Below are 14,546 nucleotides of genomic sequence, written 5' to 3' on the forward strand. Positions count from 1 at the left end.
AAAACTTCGATGATGTTTTATTGGATAATCAAACCTTGTCAGTTAACATTGTGTAATTTAAAAAACCCAATTTAAGAAGTTTAAGAAATTGTCCTCAAATTTGGCATTTATTTATTGTTTTAAAGTGTGGGACAATTAAAACAAAAATTATAACTTCTTTGTTCTCTTTTAATTTTTTTAATAAATTATTCAATTTTTGTACCTTTTAAAAGATATTCTTACGTGGGTTGCTGAGACATGCATCTACACATATAGAAGAACATAGGCAAGTCAAAATTCTGAACGTTTTTTAACCTGACAGTAGAGTACTGGATAAATTCTCAATGAAATCAGGACATTAGAATTAAATGGGGTTTTGTCACCATAGAGTTAAATATTCATCCAAAATGATATTAGGATCAGTGGGAGCACTTGAAAGATGACAGTGCCTATGTCTATATAACTAATTTAGGAAGGATTTGCCCCTTTAAGACCCAAAGGTCGTCACAGATTTGAAAACAACTGGGAGGGTTGAGGCACCAAATGTTGATCTATCGAATAGGGTTCTCCACTTCCTGTGGAAACTTGGAGTTGGTCAGAATATGTAGTTTTGGCTCCAAACGGTTTCCGTCTGCCTGAGATCCCAATACACCGCTCGAAGTATTTAAAATGTTCAATTAAATGGGATCCATCATCCAGGGTGACGCAGTATAATTTTGGACAAAAGTATAAAATTTCTCCAAACCATGACGCTGTGGAGGTTTTATTTATTTTAAATACTTTTTCACAAAGTTTACTGATGTGAACGTTAAAATATCCAGTTCAAATAATTTGGACTATTTTCTATTTATTTAAAACAAATTTAAAGATTTCCCAATACAAATAATTTTGCAACGACACAAGAAAAACATTAGCAAACAAAACACTTAAAGGTTTTCAAAAGGGGTACAAAATCTTTCTAAATTTGGAAAAACTCTGGACCCAGTAGGCGAACTACAAACTTCAAACGAATGTACGACTAGCTATAAGTCTTTACATTCAGTTTAACGCAATCTTTCGTACGGTTAACACCAATATTATTTGTATTTTTGGAAGTCGTTTTACATTTTCTCAACAATGTTTTTAAAAGTTTTTATGAAAGGCACAGACAAGTCGCGACGGGCTCCGCTTATAAGGCTCGAAACTGACGATAAAGTACACCATTTAAAATCGGAATTAGAAAAACACGCGAAAATACCCGTCCATAGCCAGAATATCGTTTTCCTTGATAAAATTTTAAGTGATGAGGACCGCCTGACGCACGTTTTTCGCGAATGCGAAACCTTTGGGACGATTTCCAACGAAATAGATGCTCACGAAGCGGATATCATGGCATTCTACAAGGACGATCTAGTCTGCCGTATGAGATTTCTTGAGGACTTGGGATGCGGCTCACCCCGCTCATCGTGCATCATGGACCAGGACTTGGAGTGGCCCGCGGAGCTCCATTCCCAGATCCACGGCTTGGTTAGGGGCTGCTCATCCAACGAGAGTTCCATGCAGGAATCTAGTACAAGTACTTCGAGTGCCAGCTCTAGCATGGGTGGTACCACCACCTCAATGACAATCCAGAAGTCAGGCGCCGCCTGTTGTCCTTCTGATGAGGATGACCATGAAGACCACGACCCATGCCTAGTAAGATGCTGCAACGAAGGGGATGATGACCGTCCGCCATATGCCAGAGTTATGCCTGAGGATCGCCGTTTTGGAGTCGTCATAACTAACGATGATGACCCTTGCGATTGCCAATTCGCGTGCATCCTTATTTTTCTTGTTGAACAGTTCCAGGGGTCGGCGGAAGCTGGATCCTTGAGCTTCAGTCAGTGCACCTCGGCAGTTACCTTTGACTGCGCATTGCTAATCGTGTGCGAGGACACCGAGACAAGCGACTGGATACTCAGAATGACCAGACCCATGTGCCCACCCTATAAGTGCACTACATTCATCAAGCATTTCGAGCTGGTGCGGTGCTCCTTCGTTATTCCGATGGTGGTCAAGCGAGAGCTGTGCAGGATCTTCAACGTCATGGAGAAGCAGAATTGCGGTCTGGACACAAGCAAGTGGTGCGTCATGAGCAAGACCCTTTTGGACAAGTGCTCGGAGGAATACCCAACTAAGGTCATCTACGACGAGGCTCCCAATTGGGAGATCATCGCATATATCGACCAAGAGAGCGTCGATTACATCAACAAGCACTGCTACAAGTTGAAGTTTATGATGTGGCACTTGCCTTTCGACTTCTGCCAGACCAATGTGTGCCATTAAATTGTCAGTAACTACCCGGACCAGGATAACAAATCAAAATTTTCTGTAACACCTTTAGACAACTGCTGGACTCTAAATTTAAAGTTTCTTTCGTAGTAAGCATAAACCAGAAAAAGTATATGGACATTCGTTTCATTTGATCTTGGGTAAAATGGAAGGGGCAATGAAATATAACAAATATAATTGGTTTCAATGATGAACCTTAATCTTCATCGCTAGAATCTTCCTCCTCTTTAGCTTTTCTCGTCTTACGCTCCAGTTCTTTGGCGTATAGTTCCTTGAAAGCTTCGTATTCAGGCAGGGTGACATGACAGATCTTTGTGGCAAAACTCTTCTCGGACGTGTCCGTAATCTGATACAGTTTGTGGTTGGTAGTGGGCTCATTTGGATCGGCTTTCAGAGGCCGGGGCTTAAATAGACCCAAACGGACCAAGAATTCGTGACGGCAACGCAGCTCACTAAATGGTAAAGACAATGCTGCCGATTTCGCTAGTTCCGGCACTTCAACTCGCATCACATCTATTATGAAATTTAGTTTTTCCTCTACGGTTTCCTCGGGTTGGGCTATTAAATCCGGACTGTTCATCAATAGTTTCCAAACATTTTTACTGGTGGAAACGCGGCTCTTAATAAAGCCAATTTGGGAAAGTAACTGATGAGAGTCGCTTATATCCAGTAGTTCAGGATATTTTGTGAGGAGAAGGTGCAGAAGATTCTCGCCGAATTGACAGGCTCTCCAGATTTCTAGGCTGTTGATTATTTTGTCTGGTGTTCGTTTCAGAACTGCAGGATTGCCGGTTACAATCCTCAGGAAATTAACCGTTTCCAAACCGTGATTTTGAAAGGTTTCGTGGGCCCTTCTCCAGATCTCAGGTGAGAAAATAGATAAAGTAGGCTCTATTTTGATTGCTTCGTCTATGTGGACTTGCTCGAGTTGCAAAATCTTGGGACTGGCCAGATGTCTTATGTGATGTAACTGCAAAATATGCAATGTTATACGATCCTTAATAATAAGGATTTAAATATACTCACCTTTGGTTGCTGCTTTAATACAACTTGCGTGTTAAATAATAGTTTTCTTAGCATTTTTGAAGATGTTTTTCTGAACTCTGAAAGCAAAACAATAAACAGCTGTTGTCTTCTTCTTCAAATTGCCATCCACCAAGAAACGCCAACAGCGCATGCTTAGTTTGTGCACCCACCACAATTGGAAAAAAGCGCATTTGTCAAGTAAAACATGGAAAATAACTTGTTTTTCTTGTCGGGTGGTTGTGGATAGTTTATAGAAAAAAGTTATAAATAGAACTGTCGCGCATAAAAAACAACACAGTGGAAAGTTTTATCCAAGCGTTTAGTTCAGTTGCAAACGTAAGAAATTTTAATTAGATAAACAAAATAAGCGGTGAACTAGCCATTATCTTAATTACATTCGTAATTTGGAAGTGTCAAATTACAAACAAAACAGTGAGCTTATTTTACATTTAAATAAAAATGCAAAGTATTAATAAAAATACCTGTTGCTCGCAATAACAATCCTATACGAGTGGCGAATATTCCAGGAAAATATAAATGAACACTGAAAAAAACAGTAATGATCAAATAAAATACTTCTACTTTAAAATAAATATCAACTCGAACAAAGGATCATCATTGACTTATTGAAAAGAAATCATATTTTTCAAACCTCTTGGCTATGATTAGGAAATCTCTATTTCATTATCTTTTATCTGAGTGTAGCAAATTGAACGTGACAAGTAATTATTTTTATTGAGGAAATTATTGTCAAAGAGAGGAGGGCTCGTTCGATCAACTGATAGCTATGAATGGCAGTACAGGTGGCATCCAGAATAATTCAAGTAGTACTCAAACAAGGTCAAACTCAATAACATTGTGAAATAACACAATTATTTTTCTTCGATTGGGATTCAAACAACTGGTGGTGGGAAGATAAACTCCCGGTGGAGAGATATAGTGCTCGATTCTCCCGCGTTCTCTGCTGATAAGGATGGTTCTCTGAGTTTCCACCACCCATATTTAACTAACAGTCCACTCGGCTTTCCACTCACTCACAGCCCGTCCCACAAACCAGCAACATGTCGAAACTTATCCGTTGGGGAATCGCTTCTGCCGGCAAGATCAGCGAGGACTTCGTCATCGCCCTGAGTACCCTGCCCTCCAGCGACCACAAGGTCCAGGCTATAGCTGCTCGATCCCTGGATCGGGCCCAGGAGTTCGCCACCAAGCACTCGATCCCCAAGGCCCTCGGAAGCTACGAGGAACTGGCTAAGAGCGGCGATGTCGGTGAGTAGAAATGCAACAAAATTTCAGATTTTCTAAAAAAAACAAATAGGAGTAAATTCTAAACTTAAATTTAAAAGTTAATAAGCAAATACAAGCTTTGATAAAATATTGTAATCCAATAATATTCTTCTATTTTCTCCCCAGATGTTGTCTACATTGGAACATTGAACCCCCAGCACTACGAGGTGGCTGTGCTGATGCTGAACAATGGTAAACATGTTCTCTGCGAGAAGCCTCTGGCCATGAACAAGAAGCAGGTGGAGGGCATCCTGGCTGCTGCCAAGGCCAACAAACGCTTCTTCATGGAGGCCGTGTGGTCCCGATTCTTCCCCTCATACCAGCGCGTCAAGGAACTCATCTCCGGCGGGCAACTTGGCCAAATTAAGGATGTGGAGGTCAACTTCGGCTTCCCATTGGAACATGTGGATCGCCTGCAGTAAGTTCACAAAATATTTAATTATTGTGTTGCTATATCCATCTTCAAAACTGTAAATAATCCAATAATCCATAGCATTTCAAATAAGTAAAGTCACTTTTGAAGCATTATTTCAATTTCTGGCATCACAGATTTTGTAAAGACACTAAAATCACTTTACTACTATCACTTGAGCCTTAACACTTAATAATTTAAACTATCTCCCATAGGAAACGCGAACTTGGAGGAGGTGTGGTCTACGACCTTGGAGTTTACACCATCCAGGTTTCCCAGTGGGCTTTCCAGGAGAAGCCGGAGAAAATCGAGTCGAAGGGAAGCCTCAATGCTGAGGGCATCGATGATGACGTGAGTGCCACTTTGACCTACAGCGGCGGACGTACCGCTCGCATGCGCTTCTCGTCCAAGGAAAAACTGTCCAACACCGCCGTGATCAAGGGCAGCAAAGGACAAGTTACCGTAAGTAATCTTATCGATCGTGATTAAACAGAATAATATTTATATATATTATCTACCAGCTGATTGACTTCTGGACGGCCAACAAGATGATCGACATCGATGGCCAGGAGAAGGAGTGGCTCCCGCCTAAAGGCAAGTTCCAGACCAACTACGCCAACTCCGAGGCCATGAGATACGAGGCGGAGTCAGTGCGCCAGTCCATCGTCGCCGGGGATGTGGAGAACAAGAACGTGACCTACGCCGACAGTTTGCTCTTCGCCGAGATCGAGGATACCATCCGCAAGCAGATCGGTGTGCTCAACAAGTTCGACGAGGAGTAAAGATAAATTGTATAGCTAAACATGTAAACGTAACATAAATAATAAACAGATATTTTGTAAAAATTGTTTATCAAGTTTTCCTAAACATCTCTTTAAAATACGCATATCAAAAATATTCAAAATAATTAAACGATTTGTATTTCTCTACTTCCTCAATAAAACTAAAACATTATTATTAAGAAATAGTATATTTACAATATTCGATATATCTAAAGTTTCAAAGCCGTTTCTCACCTTCAGCTCTTCTTACAAAGAGTTTACCCCAAGCGGTTCCAATTTCAATGCCCCACTCTAAATCAAGGATAGACAAACAGGGCGATAAGGCAAAATATAGATTGTAGAACGGCAGCAATGACATTCCCACTAGGTCGAACTCTGCCTGGGGTGTAACTAAAGTAGATGACAGAGCAATATTCACGACTAACTGATCACGTTTTCGACGCATGTTAGGCGTCTTTTAATTTAGGAGCTGGTTATCTTAGGGTCTTGTGGGGTTTCTGCTCTCTTATCTCTAATCACGATTACCACCCAGTCTAGCATTTTTAAAATTTAGACTTAGTTTAGACTCCATTTAATTATTTGTGTTAATAATTATGAAATCCCAAAATAGCTAGAGTTTTTTTAAACCTATAAAAACCTTATTCTTTACCTTATTTTTGTTTTTAGAACTCTTTAGGCAACTGTACTTTAAAAATGTTGTAGACCCTACGTTATCTTCTGATAGTCGCCAAAAGAAGGGGCTCGTCTTGGGTCCGAGAGATAAGATTCAAATGTTGTTACGACATTCCACATCATTCAATTGCGTAGAACACTTCATGGCCAGAGCGCCACTACAGATTTCAAATATAGGTATCAGTTCAGGAACACTTAGGGGTATTTTATATATTTCATTTTGGTTCGAAAAAGTTGGAAATAGAATCTAAGTATTTAAACCAACAATTAAATCAATTCATTACAACTTTAAATTAAGAATGTTTATTTATACCATGCCAAAAATATAGGACTCCCACCAAAATGGGTACTATAAATCTTGGATACAAAGAAACCAGTATAAATAAGTTTACCCGTAATATACCAAGTTAACAGGAAACAGAGCATCGTCATCCAAAAATGTAACTTATAGAGCGTGGATCTGTTTGGTTCCTTATCAACCGGAATGCAATGGAATACGAAAAGTGCAATGAATGCAGATGCCAGGGACTGATAGGAGACCCCTCGGGACTGGCACTCGGTATCATTATCATGGCGTCAGTAGCTGCCCGGACACGAGCCCGCGAGAGACTCGACTCGAAAACAAAACGGAGACCCGTAAGGCATTCAGTACTCTGGGAATCGCAATGCAGAGCCAGACGAATCTGAACTGGGGCATCGCAGCGGCGGGCAGGATAACGCAGGACTTCGTCACTGCCCTGGGAACCGTGGAGAAATCCCGCCACGTAGTGGTCGCTGTGGCCGATGTGGATGGCCAGCGGGCTCAGGAATTTGCCCAGAGGAATCAGATTCCCAGACATTACGATGGATTCGATGCCTTGGCTCTGGATCGCGAGGTGGATGTGGTATATGTGGGCACTCTGAATCCATTTCACTACGCTGTCGTTCATCTCATGTTGGCCAGGGGTAAAAATGTCCTGTGCGAGACTCCGATGTGCTTGGGATTGGAACAGGCCAAGGAACTGTATTCATTGGCCGAGCAGCGAGGAGTTTTCCTAATGGAGGGTAAGATTATAACTGAAACAAAGGAATATAAATGTTTCAATTAGATCCCATTTCAGGTATGTGGTCACGTTTTTTCCCCAGCTACGAGCGTTTGAGGGAACTCCTGAATAACGACGTCGTGGGAGAGGTGACCCAGGTGAAGATCCAACATGGTTTCCGTTTGGCCCAGATGGAACGGGTCTGTAATCGCTCGTTGGGAGGCTCCATCCTAATGGACATTGGCATCTACGCATTGCAACTGGGTCAGTTTGTTTTCGGTGTTTCGCCTGTCAAAATCCTGCCCAGTGGAACGCAATTAAACAAGGATCGAGTGGATGTGCAGGGTGAGTTTATGCTGGACTATGGAGATGGACGGAGATTGCTGGCTTTGGTGACGGGGCTGGAGAACCTGGAGAACGATGCCGTCATTACGGGCACCAAAGGCGAGATTAAGGTGAGCTTATCACCATACTTTTCCGGATCTGACCTGGGGATCAGGGGGATTATTATCAGTACAGCTGTTTCAGCCATACTTTGTAAATCTTCCAGCTGTCGAACTACTGGTGTTGTACTCAAGTGAGCCGCACTAATGGTCCTCCCGAATCATGGCCTTTGCCCCAGGCCAAGTTTGATTTTCACTACACAAATACCTGCGGATTGAGATACGAGGCGGAGGAAGTGCGTCGCTGCATAGAGAAACGTCTGCTGGAAAGTCCAAAATTCACGCATGCTGAAAGTCTGGAACTAATGGCCATTACCGACGAGATGCGACGACAGATTGGGGTCACCTATGATCTTTAACTTTTAAGAAAAGTTAGAAAAACTTAGCTGTAAATAAAAACGTAACAGAGTGGATTAATTAAAACGAGATTAAATAATATTATCGTCTGTGAAAGGAAATATGAATAAATTTATACCTTAAAAGACTATTTACCAGAAATTTGGATTTCAAAGTTCATATTGTCATTATTTTAAAAATAAAAGTAGGAAATAACATTGGGGACTTTAAAAATATCAATTTAAATTAGCTTCTTTCCGCAAACAATTTAATTTAAAAAGTCCTCTATCCAAATATAAAACCAGTCGTACTATTTTGTATTCAATATTTATTTAAATAATTGCAATTATTTTTTCTTTTACGTTTTCATTTTTTCTGCTTTTGTCGGTTTCAAGTTGCATATACATATTTCTAAACCGTACTGCATGTTGTGTTTTTTATGTCTGTTTTTTCTGTTTGCGGCCGTTTGTTGTTCTGGGTTCATTAAGGCTAATACGCTAAATGTCAGAAATGAGGAACTTAAGAGCTAAATGAATACTTAAAAGCAGCTAAATTAGGGATAATTCTACAAAAGGCTTATACAATTCAATGGGTAATTAGATTGGCTTCATAACTAAATGCAAAATACAAAACACAAAATCGGTTAACGCTCGATTTCTGTTAAGCTGGGTTAAATCAGATTTGACACACACAGAATTTTAGAGAAAAGTATAAAAGTATCTTAAATTCATTAGAGCAACGCAATAAAGGGAGTAAAACAGTGTTCCTTTATAATTTGTTCTTTTTTGATTACACAACAGAAAAAAAATTAGTAGAGTAGAACTTGATTTGCCGATGGAAACATAGCTTAAGCAACAAAGTAACTAAATTACAGGATGCACTTAGAGACTAATTAGAATTTAACAATAAAATGATTTATACAAGGCGGTCCAAGTCCGATTTGGTGACTCTCGCCGCTACTAAAGAGGTCTCCTGAAATCGAGGAGTGACGCCAACGCTGTCCGTTTTGATTCCTGCCCCTGTTTATCCTTCTGCCTGCTTCCTTCCCTTCCCCAGCCACGCCCACCGCCGCCTTAAACGTAATGAAGTCTTTTGCTGTGTAAAATTGCTATAAAAACTATTCCCAGCTCTCTCTTTGCTCCTCCTATTTCGAATTAAGGGTGGGTCTTTTGTGCGCTCCGCACAATTCTCAAGAAGTTTGTCTTGGACTTTGATATAGAATTTCAATGGGTCCGGAAGAACAGGTAGAGGGAAAGTTTTACTTAACCAAAGGATATTTACCAACTATTTTCTTCATATTGTTACTAAAATACTTTCATAGACATTTTTCTAAAAGACTTAAATACATCTGATGTAATTCAAGGGGGATATTACAATTTAACAAATATTTGTAATAAAAAGGAAATGTTCTTTGTGGGCATGTAAAAGTCAAATATTCTTCGTTTCGCTTTAAAAGTTCACTTTAAAAATGATTGAACAAAAATTGTAAAAGAACAGCTAAGTCCAATTCAAAATCACTGAGAATTGTCCAATAAAGTAAACTGCACCTGATTCTCAAATCATTTAAAGCCCCATAAATCGACCCATCCGAAATCTGATTTGGTGGTGCCTTCCCTGCTCTAGGTGGACTCGCTTAAGGCCTGTTGATGCTGTTCCAGCGGCTGGCGTGGCTGTGGGGCAGATGGAGGAGCTGGCAGGGCCAACGTGGTCATTGGTGGCAGCTTGCTTTCCACCACGGCGACAATGGGCGCTGGGTTCACAAGCGGCGGGGGCAACGCCTCGAAGTTCATACATCCACGCTGCTGACCATCTTCCACAATGGGCGGTGTATCGATGGAGTCGATGGTGGATGCACTGGACGAGGTTCTCCCACCGCTAAATCCCTCAGAGACGGCCACCAATGCGGCGGTGGTGTTGCGGTTGTGCTGCAGCAGATCGTTGATCTGGGAGAGGCGCGAGGAACTGGCGATCGGTGTGCTCAAACTGATAAATTCATTAGCGTTGGCCGCGGAGGAGTTGGACAAGCCAGCGGCTGGCGAGGATGCTGCGACGGCAACTGGATTTCCAACGAGCCGCGACGACGTGGCCGAGGTGGAGGCAGCGGTCATGGAGGCAGCTGTGGTCTGGTATGGAGCATTGCTGGAGGCGGTTGTGGTCGCATTTCCATATGGCGGAGCCGAAGGAACCGCACAGGAGCTGTATGCACAGGAGCTGGGTGATCCGGAAGCTACGGCGACGACGGGTGACGGGTAGGCGGTCGGATAGGAAGTGATCTGGGTTGGAACAAAATAACAAAAGTTAAGCACATTTCATACTAAGAGGGTGTATGCATTTTAAAGAAAATCTTAATTACAAATAAATCTGGCAAGGATCAGCTTCCCTCACCTGATTGCTGCCGTAGCTGAGCGATTGGTAAAGCTCTCCGTAGGAGGGCGTGGCATTGGTTCCACTAGCAAAGAGACCCGAATCCAGGCTGTCCAATTGGGCGTATCCCGCGTAGCTCTGGCCCTGCGCCTGCTGCTGTGTGGCATTCATCTGACCAGGAGTGGTTGCAACCTGCTGCTGTTGGTAGTAGCTCACACTGCTCTCGGGCGTGTAAGCTGGCGAAGCGTAGCCGGAGCTGTAGTTTGATTGCGTTTGCAGGAAGTACGCGGGTGCTGGGGTAGTCGTTCCCACCGGGGAGTAGCTGATAGTCGGCTGGGTTTGCGGCGCCTGTTGCGGCTGGAGATGCCCCACTTGGACGCCTTGAACTGAGCCCTGTCGCTGCTCCAGATCCAACCGCATCACCGTGTGGATGTAATGCGTTCGTACCCTCGTGGGATTGAACTCAACACGGCCGACAGTATTGCCACACGCTTCGCGAGTGCATCCGCATGGGAACATGGCTCGATCCACTTGACATTTTATACCCGCCTGGCTGCAGGCGCAGGTTTCCGGATCGCAAAACTCTCTGCAGGAGCAGCCGCAAACTTCCCTGGAGTTCCTAATATCCCGGCACTCGCTCTTCTCGCTGGCATCGATCTTCCGCACGCCCGCTGCTTTCAACAGGGCTCTCCTCTGCTTCGGAGTCACCGGCTGTAGGAACCCATTGGAGCCGTCTTCCGCATCAGAACCACTGCCCTCGCTCAGGTAATCCTCCTCGGACTCTTCGCTGTCATCGCTGCTGGAGCCACGCGGCTGGAGTTCTTGGTTTTGGCTGCGATGTGCCCGCCTCAATTCCGCCGCATGCTCGGCCAGGGTCATCGTCTTGAAGGCAATATGCCTGGCACCCATGCCCAAGGTGCATCCGCCAGCCGTGGGCACGCAACTGAAGCCCTGTTGTCGTGGGAAATAGTATACCTTCACCTCGTCAAAGTTAATGGAGCGCTTGGGTCGCTTTTGAGCGGCCAAGGGAGGAGCAGATATATCGGGCACCAGATCTATAGCATCGCTTTCCGATTCCTCCAATCTTCGCTTAAGATTGGATCTGATGGGTTTGAAATCCTGTTTCTCCTGGGCTTCTGGCTCGGGTTCTTTCTCGGCAGGAACTTTCGGCAAGGCGGATGTTTCGCTACCTAGTCCAGAATCAGAGCCACCATCTCTTAGCTCATCTTCCTTCCTTTTAATTGGCTTGGCAGGCTCCAATGATTCCTGGTTGGTGGATGCAACCTCTCCCGAACTGGTAGCTATTTCCGTTTCGTTGCTCAACTTTAGCCAGAGCAGCTCGCCACTGGTGTCCATCTCCTCGTTTGTGGTGACCGACGAGGAGTCCAGTATGTTGTCAATTGCCAGCGGATCCTCGGACACGGCATCGGAGGCTATCGACGAGTTGAGTTCCGCTTCGCTGAGTACGATAATCTCGTTGTTCGGATAATTCTCCAGCTCGAGGAACTGCTCCTCCAGTTCGGCGTCTGCGGGACCTTGTGCGAAATCCGCCAGTTCGTCGTCCAGTTGTTCCAGTGGCAAAGGTATGGAGGCCATCGCCTTGGCCTTGGCCGCATGCACCTTGGTTGCATCAATTATGGAGGTCTTGATCAGCCTTTCGATGTCGTCCTCTTCGTCGTCCAGTTGGGGAGGGATTTCCTGCGGTTGCATCTGCTCCTCCACCGCCGCCTCCTCCTGATTCTGCCGCTCATCTTCCTGATTCTTCTTTCTGTCGCCTTCGTCGTGGGCATTTATGCTGGGAGCCGCCGCTCTTTGGCCGGCTGTTGTGTTTCCAGATGATGGGCTAAACATATTGGAGCCGCTCGCATTTTTTTGTATGTACGTAAATATCTTTTTGATAGGACTGAACATGCTATCCGTGTCGAGGTCCCTGAAACTGGGCCCAAAAAGCAATTGGTCTTCCTAGATCTTCGAGTTTCCTTTGGTCATCATCTGCAAATAAGTAGGGAAATTGTTTTAAATAATGTGGCAGAACAAAGTCCTTAAAAGGTAGCGAAAAATTGTAGATCAGGTGTGTATATACAGTGCTCTCTCTTGGGAGTGAACACTCTAGAATGTGAACTCCTTTGTATGAAGGTAATATAATCTTCTTTTTCCAAATCTAGACCAAAATGAGTTAATTAAATCATGTCCATTGTATTTCAAGATATTGGCTATTCGTACATATTTATGTAAATAATGATAAATCAAGAAGAATTCAGCTTTTTTCATGCAAGATTTTATAACAAAACTATATATTGTTTGAAAACTAGATAAATGAATATAATTTGTTTTACTTTAATATAATATTAAAGTGTTTTAAAATATTTGTGTGACATTTATTACACCTCAAAAACAACTATATTATTAAAAATCACAATGTTGGTCATCAATAGAAAATATTTTTATCTGTGTACGTGTAATGGTTTAAACATATGTATGTATATCCATTAATTTTTCCATTCACTCTTTTTAAGTTTACTATTTTTAGCGAATACAAATTTTGCTAAGGCGTGCGCGTGCAGAATCCTTTGAAATCCTGGATCCAGGAGAATTTCGCACACAACAAAAACCACAACCGAAAAGTAGACACACCAAGAACTAAAATCAATATTGATTAGCTGATTTTTAGGGGCCCACCTTTGCGGCTATATATCTGCTTTGAAAGAAACGAAAGGACTTGCGAGATCGGTAAGGATTATCCTTTTTGGAATTTGCGTTGCAGCTGCGACAAAAAAAATGAGAGCGAGAGAGATGACGAAAGGCGCAACTGTGTGAGTTGTGTGCGGAACGCTGCTAGTGTGTGCGTGCAGGAGGCGAACCAGGACGCGAGCGTATTTCCAATATTTATCAAAAACCAGTTTTCTCACACATACAAGTAATCACTTTTCTCTTTAGCTTTATTTCCAAACGGAAATCATAAACTAAATTTTATAGATTTGCACTTTTTCACCTTTTTTCTCACTTTTTTCTCGCAATGTTATTACTTCCATTCAGTGTGACCGCGACGAGATCACTGAATTATACCAAAGGACTCTCGCAAATGTACCCAAATATACCGGAAACATACCTTAAATATACCAACGAGAAAGTCGATATGAGCTTAGTTCCCTTTGGTGGCATTATATAATAGATTTTTAGCCATGACCTAATCCTTTGGGATGGCTTTTAACAGAAATATGCGGTCGTGGGCCCGTTGCTCTACTGTTAGACAAAATACTAGATCTCAACACTCGTACGTAATAAATGGAAAATTGTTTTGAGAAGCAAGTAAAGTTTATTTTAAATGCAACAAATGACTTGTTCTAAAAAACAATAAATCCAAAAACTAGGCTTCATTTAATTAACTTTTATTAAGTTCTTTGAGCTTTCTAAAGATGAAATCCTAAAGTGACGTCAGAGTCTTAATGAAAATACTGCAAATTAAATCAGAGATAAAAAATAGAATTTTGTAAAAATATGTTTTAATTTGTTCATTTTCCTTGAAAAATTAAGCCATCCATTACTTGACACTTTCACTAAATAAAAGTTTATTCAATTTAAACATTTTAATGACAGAAAGGGTGTTGAAAAGGTAATTTAGCTTACAAATTTTACGGGGTTATTTACAGTTAAAGATTTTGGAGTTTAGCAAAGTCACTTCTATTTAATCCATTTTTTGTGGGGAGGAATCACGAGTTACATAAATTTCAACAATTGCGGTAGACGATTTCCTTAGATGATTGAACAAATGTGATAAGGATGGAAATGAACAATTTTGAAAGCAGCTTTGCCAAATATAATCATTGTTTTTTTTGACCGGCTGATCAGCTGATATATAGATAATGCGCCTATAATGTCTGAGAATGTGATGGTGAGACAATAAGCAGTAGGC

At 42.2% G+C, this 14,546-nt stretch overlaps 5 protein-coding genes across 8 annotated transcripts; 3 read left to right on the plus strand and 2 right to left on the minus strand.

Annotated features, from left to right (window-relative positions):
- The first annotated feature begins 1,023 nt into the window (after window positions 1-1,023).
- LOC108049591 lies at window positions 1,024-2,401 on the plus strand. Its single transcript, XM_017130821.2, has one exon. The coding sequence runs from the start codon at window positions 1,096-1,098 to the stop codon at window positions 2,281-2,283; it is 1,188 nt and encodes a 395-aa protein (XP_016986310.1). The 5' UTR covers window positions 1,024-1,095; the 3' UTR covers window positions 2,284-2,401.
- A 20-nt stretch (window positions 2,402-2,421) lies between these two features.
- Window positions 2,422-3,420, minus strand: LOC108049592. The gene is made up of 2 exons (XM_017130822.2): window positions 3,316-3,420; window positions 2,422-3,259 (listed from the first exon to the last, which is right to left on the minus strand). Exons 1-2 carry the CDS (start codon window positions 3,367-3,369, stop codon window positions 2,486-2,488), a joined length of 828 nt encoding a protein of 275 aa, XP_016986311.1. The 5' UTR covers window positions 3,370-3,420; the 3' UTR covers window positions 2,422-2,485.
- A 130-nt stretch (window positions 3,421-3,550) lies between these two features.
- Window positions 3,551-5,862, plus strand: LOC108049590 (trans-1,2-dihydrobenzene-1,2-diol dehydrogenase). Its single transcript, XM_017130820.2, has 5 exons — window positions 3,551-3,651; window positions 4,356-4,584; window positions 4,729-5,020; window positions 5,230-5,476; window positions 5,536-5,862. Exons 2-5 carry the CDS (start codon window positions 4,377-4,379, stop codon window positions 5,794-5,796), a joined length of 1,008 nt encoding a protein of 335 aa, XP_016986309.1. The 5' UTR covers window positions 3,551-3,651; window positions 4,356-4,376; the 3' UTR covers window positions 5,797-5,862.
- A 1,174-nt stretch (window positions 5,863-7,036) lies between these two features.
- LOC108049575 (trans-1,2-dihydrobenzene-1,2-diol dehydrogenase) lies at window positions 7,037-8,420 on the plus strand. Of its 2 annotated transcripts, none has more exons than XM_044459901.1 (3): window positions 7,037-7,512; window positions 7,569-7,945; window positions 8,019-8,203. In XM_044459901.1, exons 1-3 carry the CDS (start codon window positions 7,134-7,136, stop codon window positions 8,079-8,081), a joined length of 819 nt encoding a protein of 272 aa, XP_044315836.1. In that variant the 5' UTR covers window positions 7,037-7,133; the 3' UTR covers window positions 8,082-8,203. The 2 variants fall into 2 exon arrangements, with proteins under 2 accessions (XP_044315836.1, XP_044315835.1); XM_044459900.1 differs by having other exon boundaries at window positions 7,039-7,512; window positions 8,041-8,420.
- Window positions 8,421-9,013: 593 nt separating this feature from the next.
- Window positions 9,014-13,687, minus strand: LOC108049585. Of its 3 annotated transcripts, none has more exons than XM_017130812.2 (3): window positions 13,626-13,687; window positions 10,655-12,625; window positions 9,014-10,542 (listed from the first exon to the last, which is right to left on the minus strand). In XM_017130812.2, the coding sequence occupies exons 2-3, from the start codon at window positions 12,542-12,544 to the stop codon at window positions 9,889-9,891; spliced, it is 2,544 nt and encodes an 847-aa protein (XP_016986301.1). In that variant the 5' UTR covers window positions 12,545-12,625; window positions 13,626-13,687; the 3' UTR covers window positions 9,014-9,888. The 3 variants fall into 3 exon arrangements, with proteins under 3 accessions (XP_016986301.1, XP_016986303.1, XP_016986302.1); XM_017130814.2 differs by having other exon boundaries at window positions 13,638-13,675; XM_017130813.2 differs by lacking the exon at window positions 13,626-13,687 and adding an exon at window positions 13,313-13,533.
- Window positions 13,688-14,546: the final 859 nt, after the last annotated feature.

Source organism: Drosophila rhopaloa, unplaced genomic scaffold, assembly GCF_018152115.1.
Source record: "Drosophila rhopaloa isolate 14029-0021.01 unplaced genomic scaffold, ASM1815211v1 contig_2, whole genome shotgun sequence".
Lineage (NCBI taxonomy): Eukaryota > Metazoa > Arthropoda > Insecta > Diptera > Drosophilidae > Drosophila > Drosophila rhopaloa.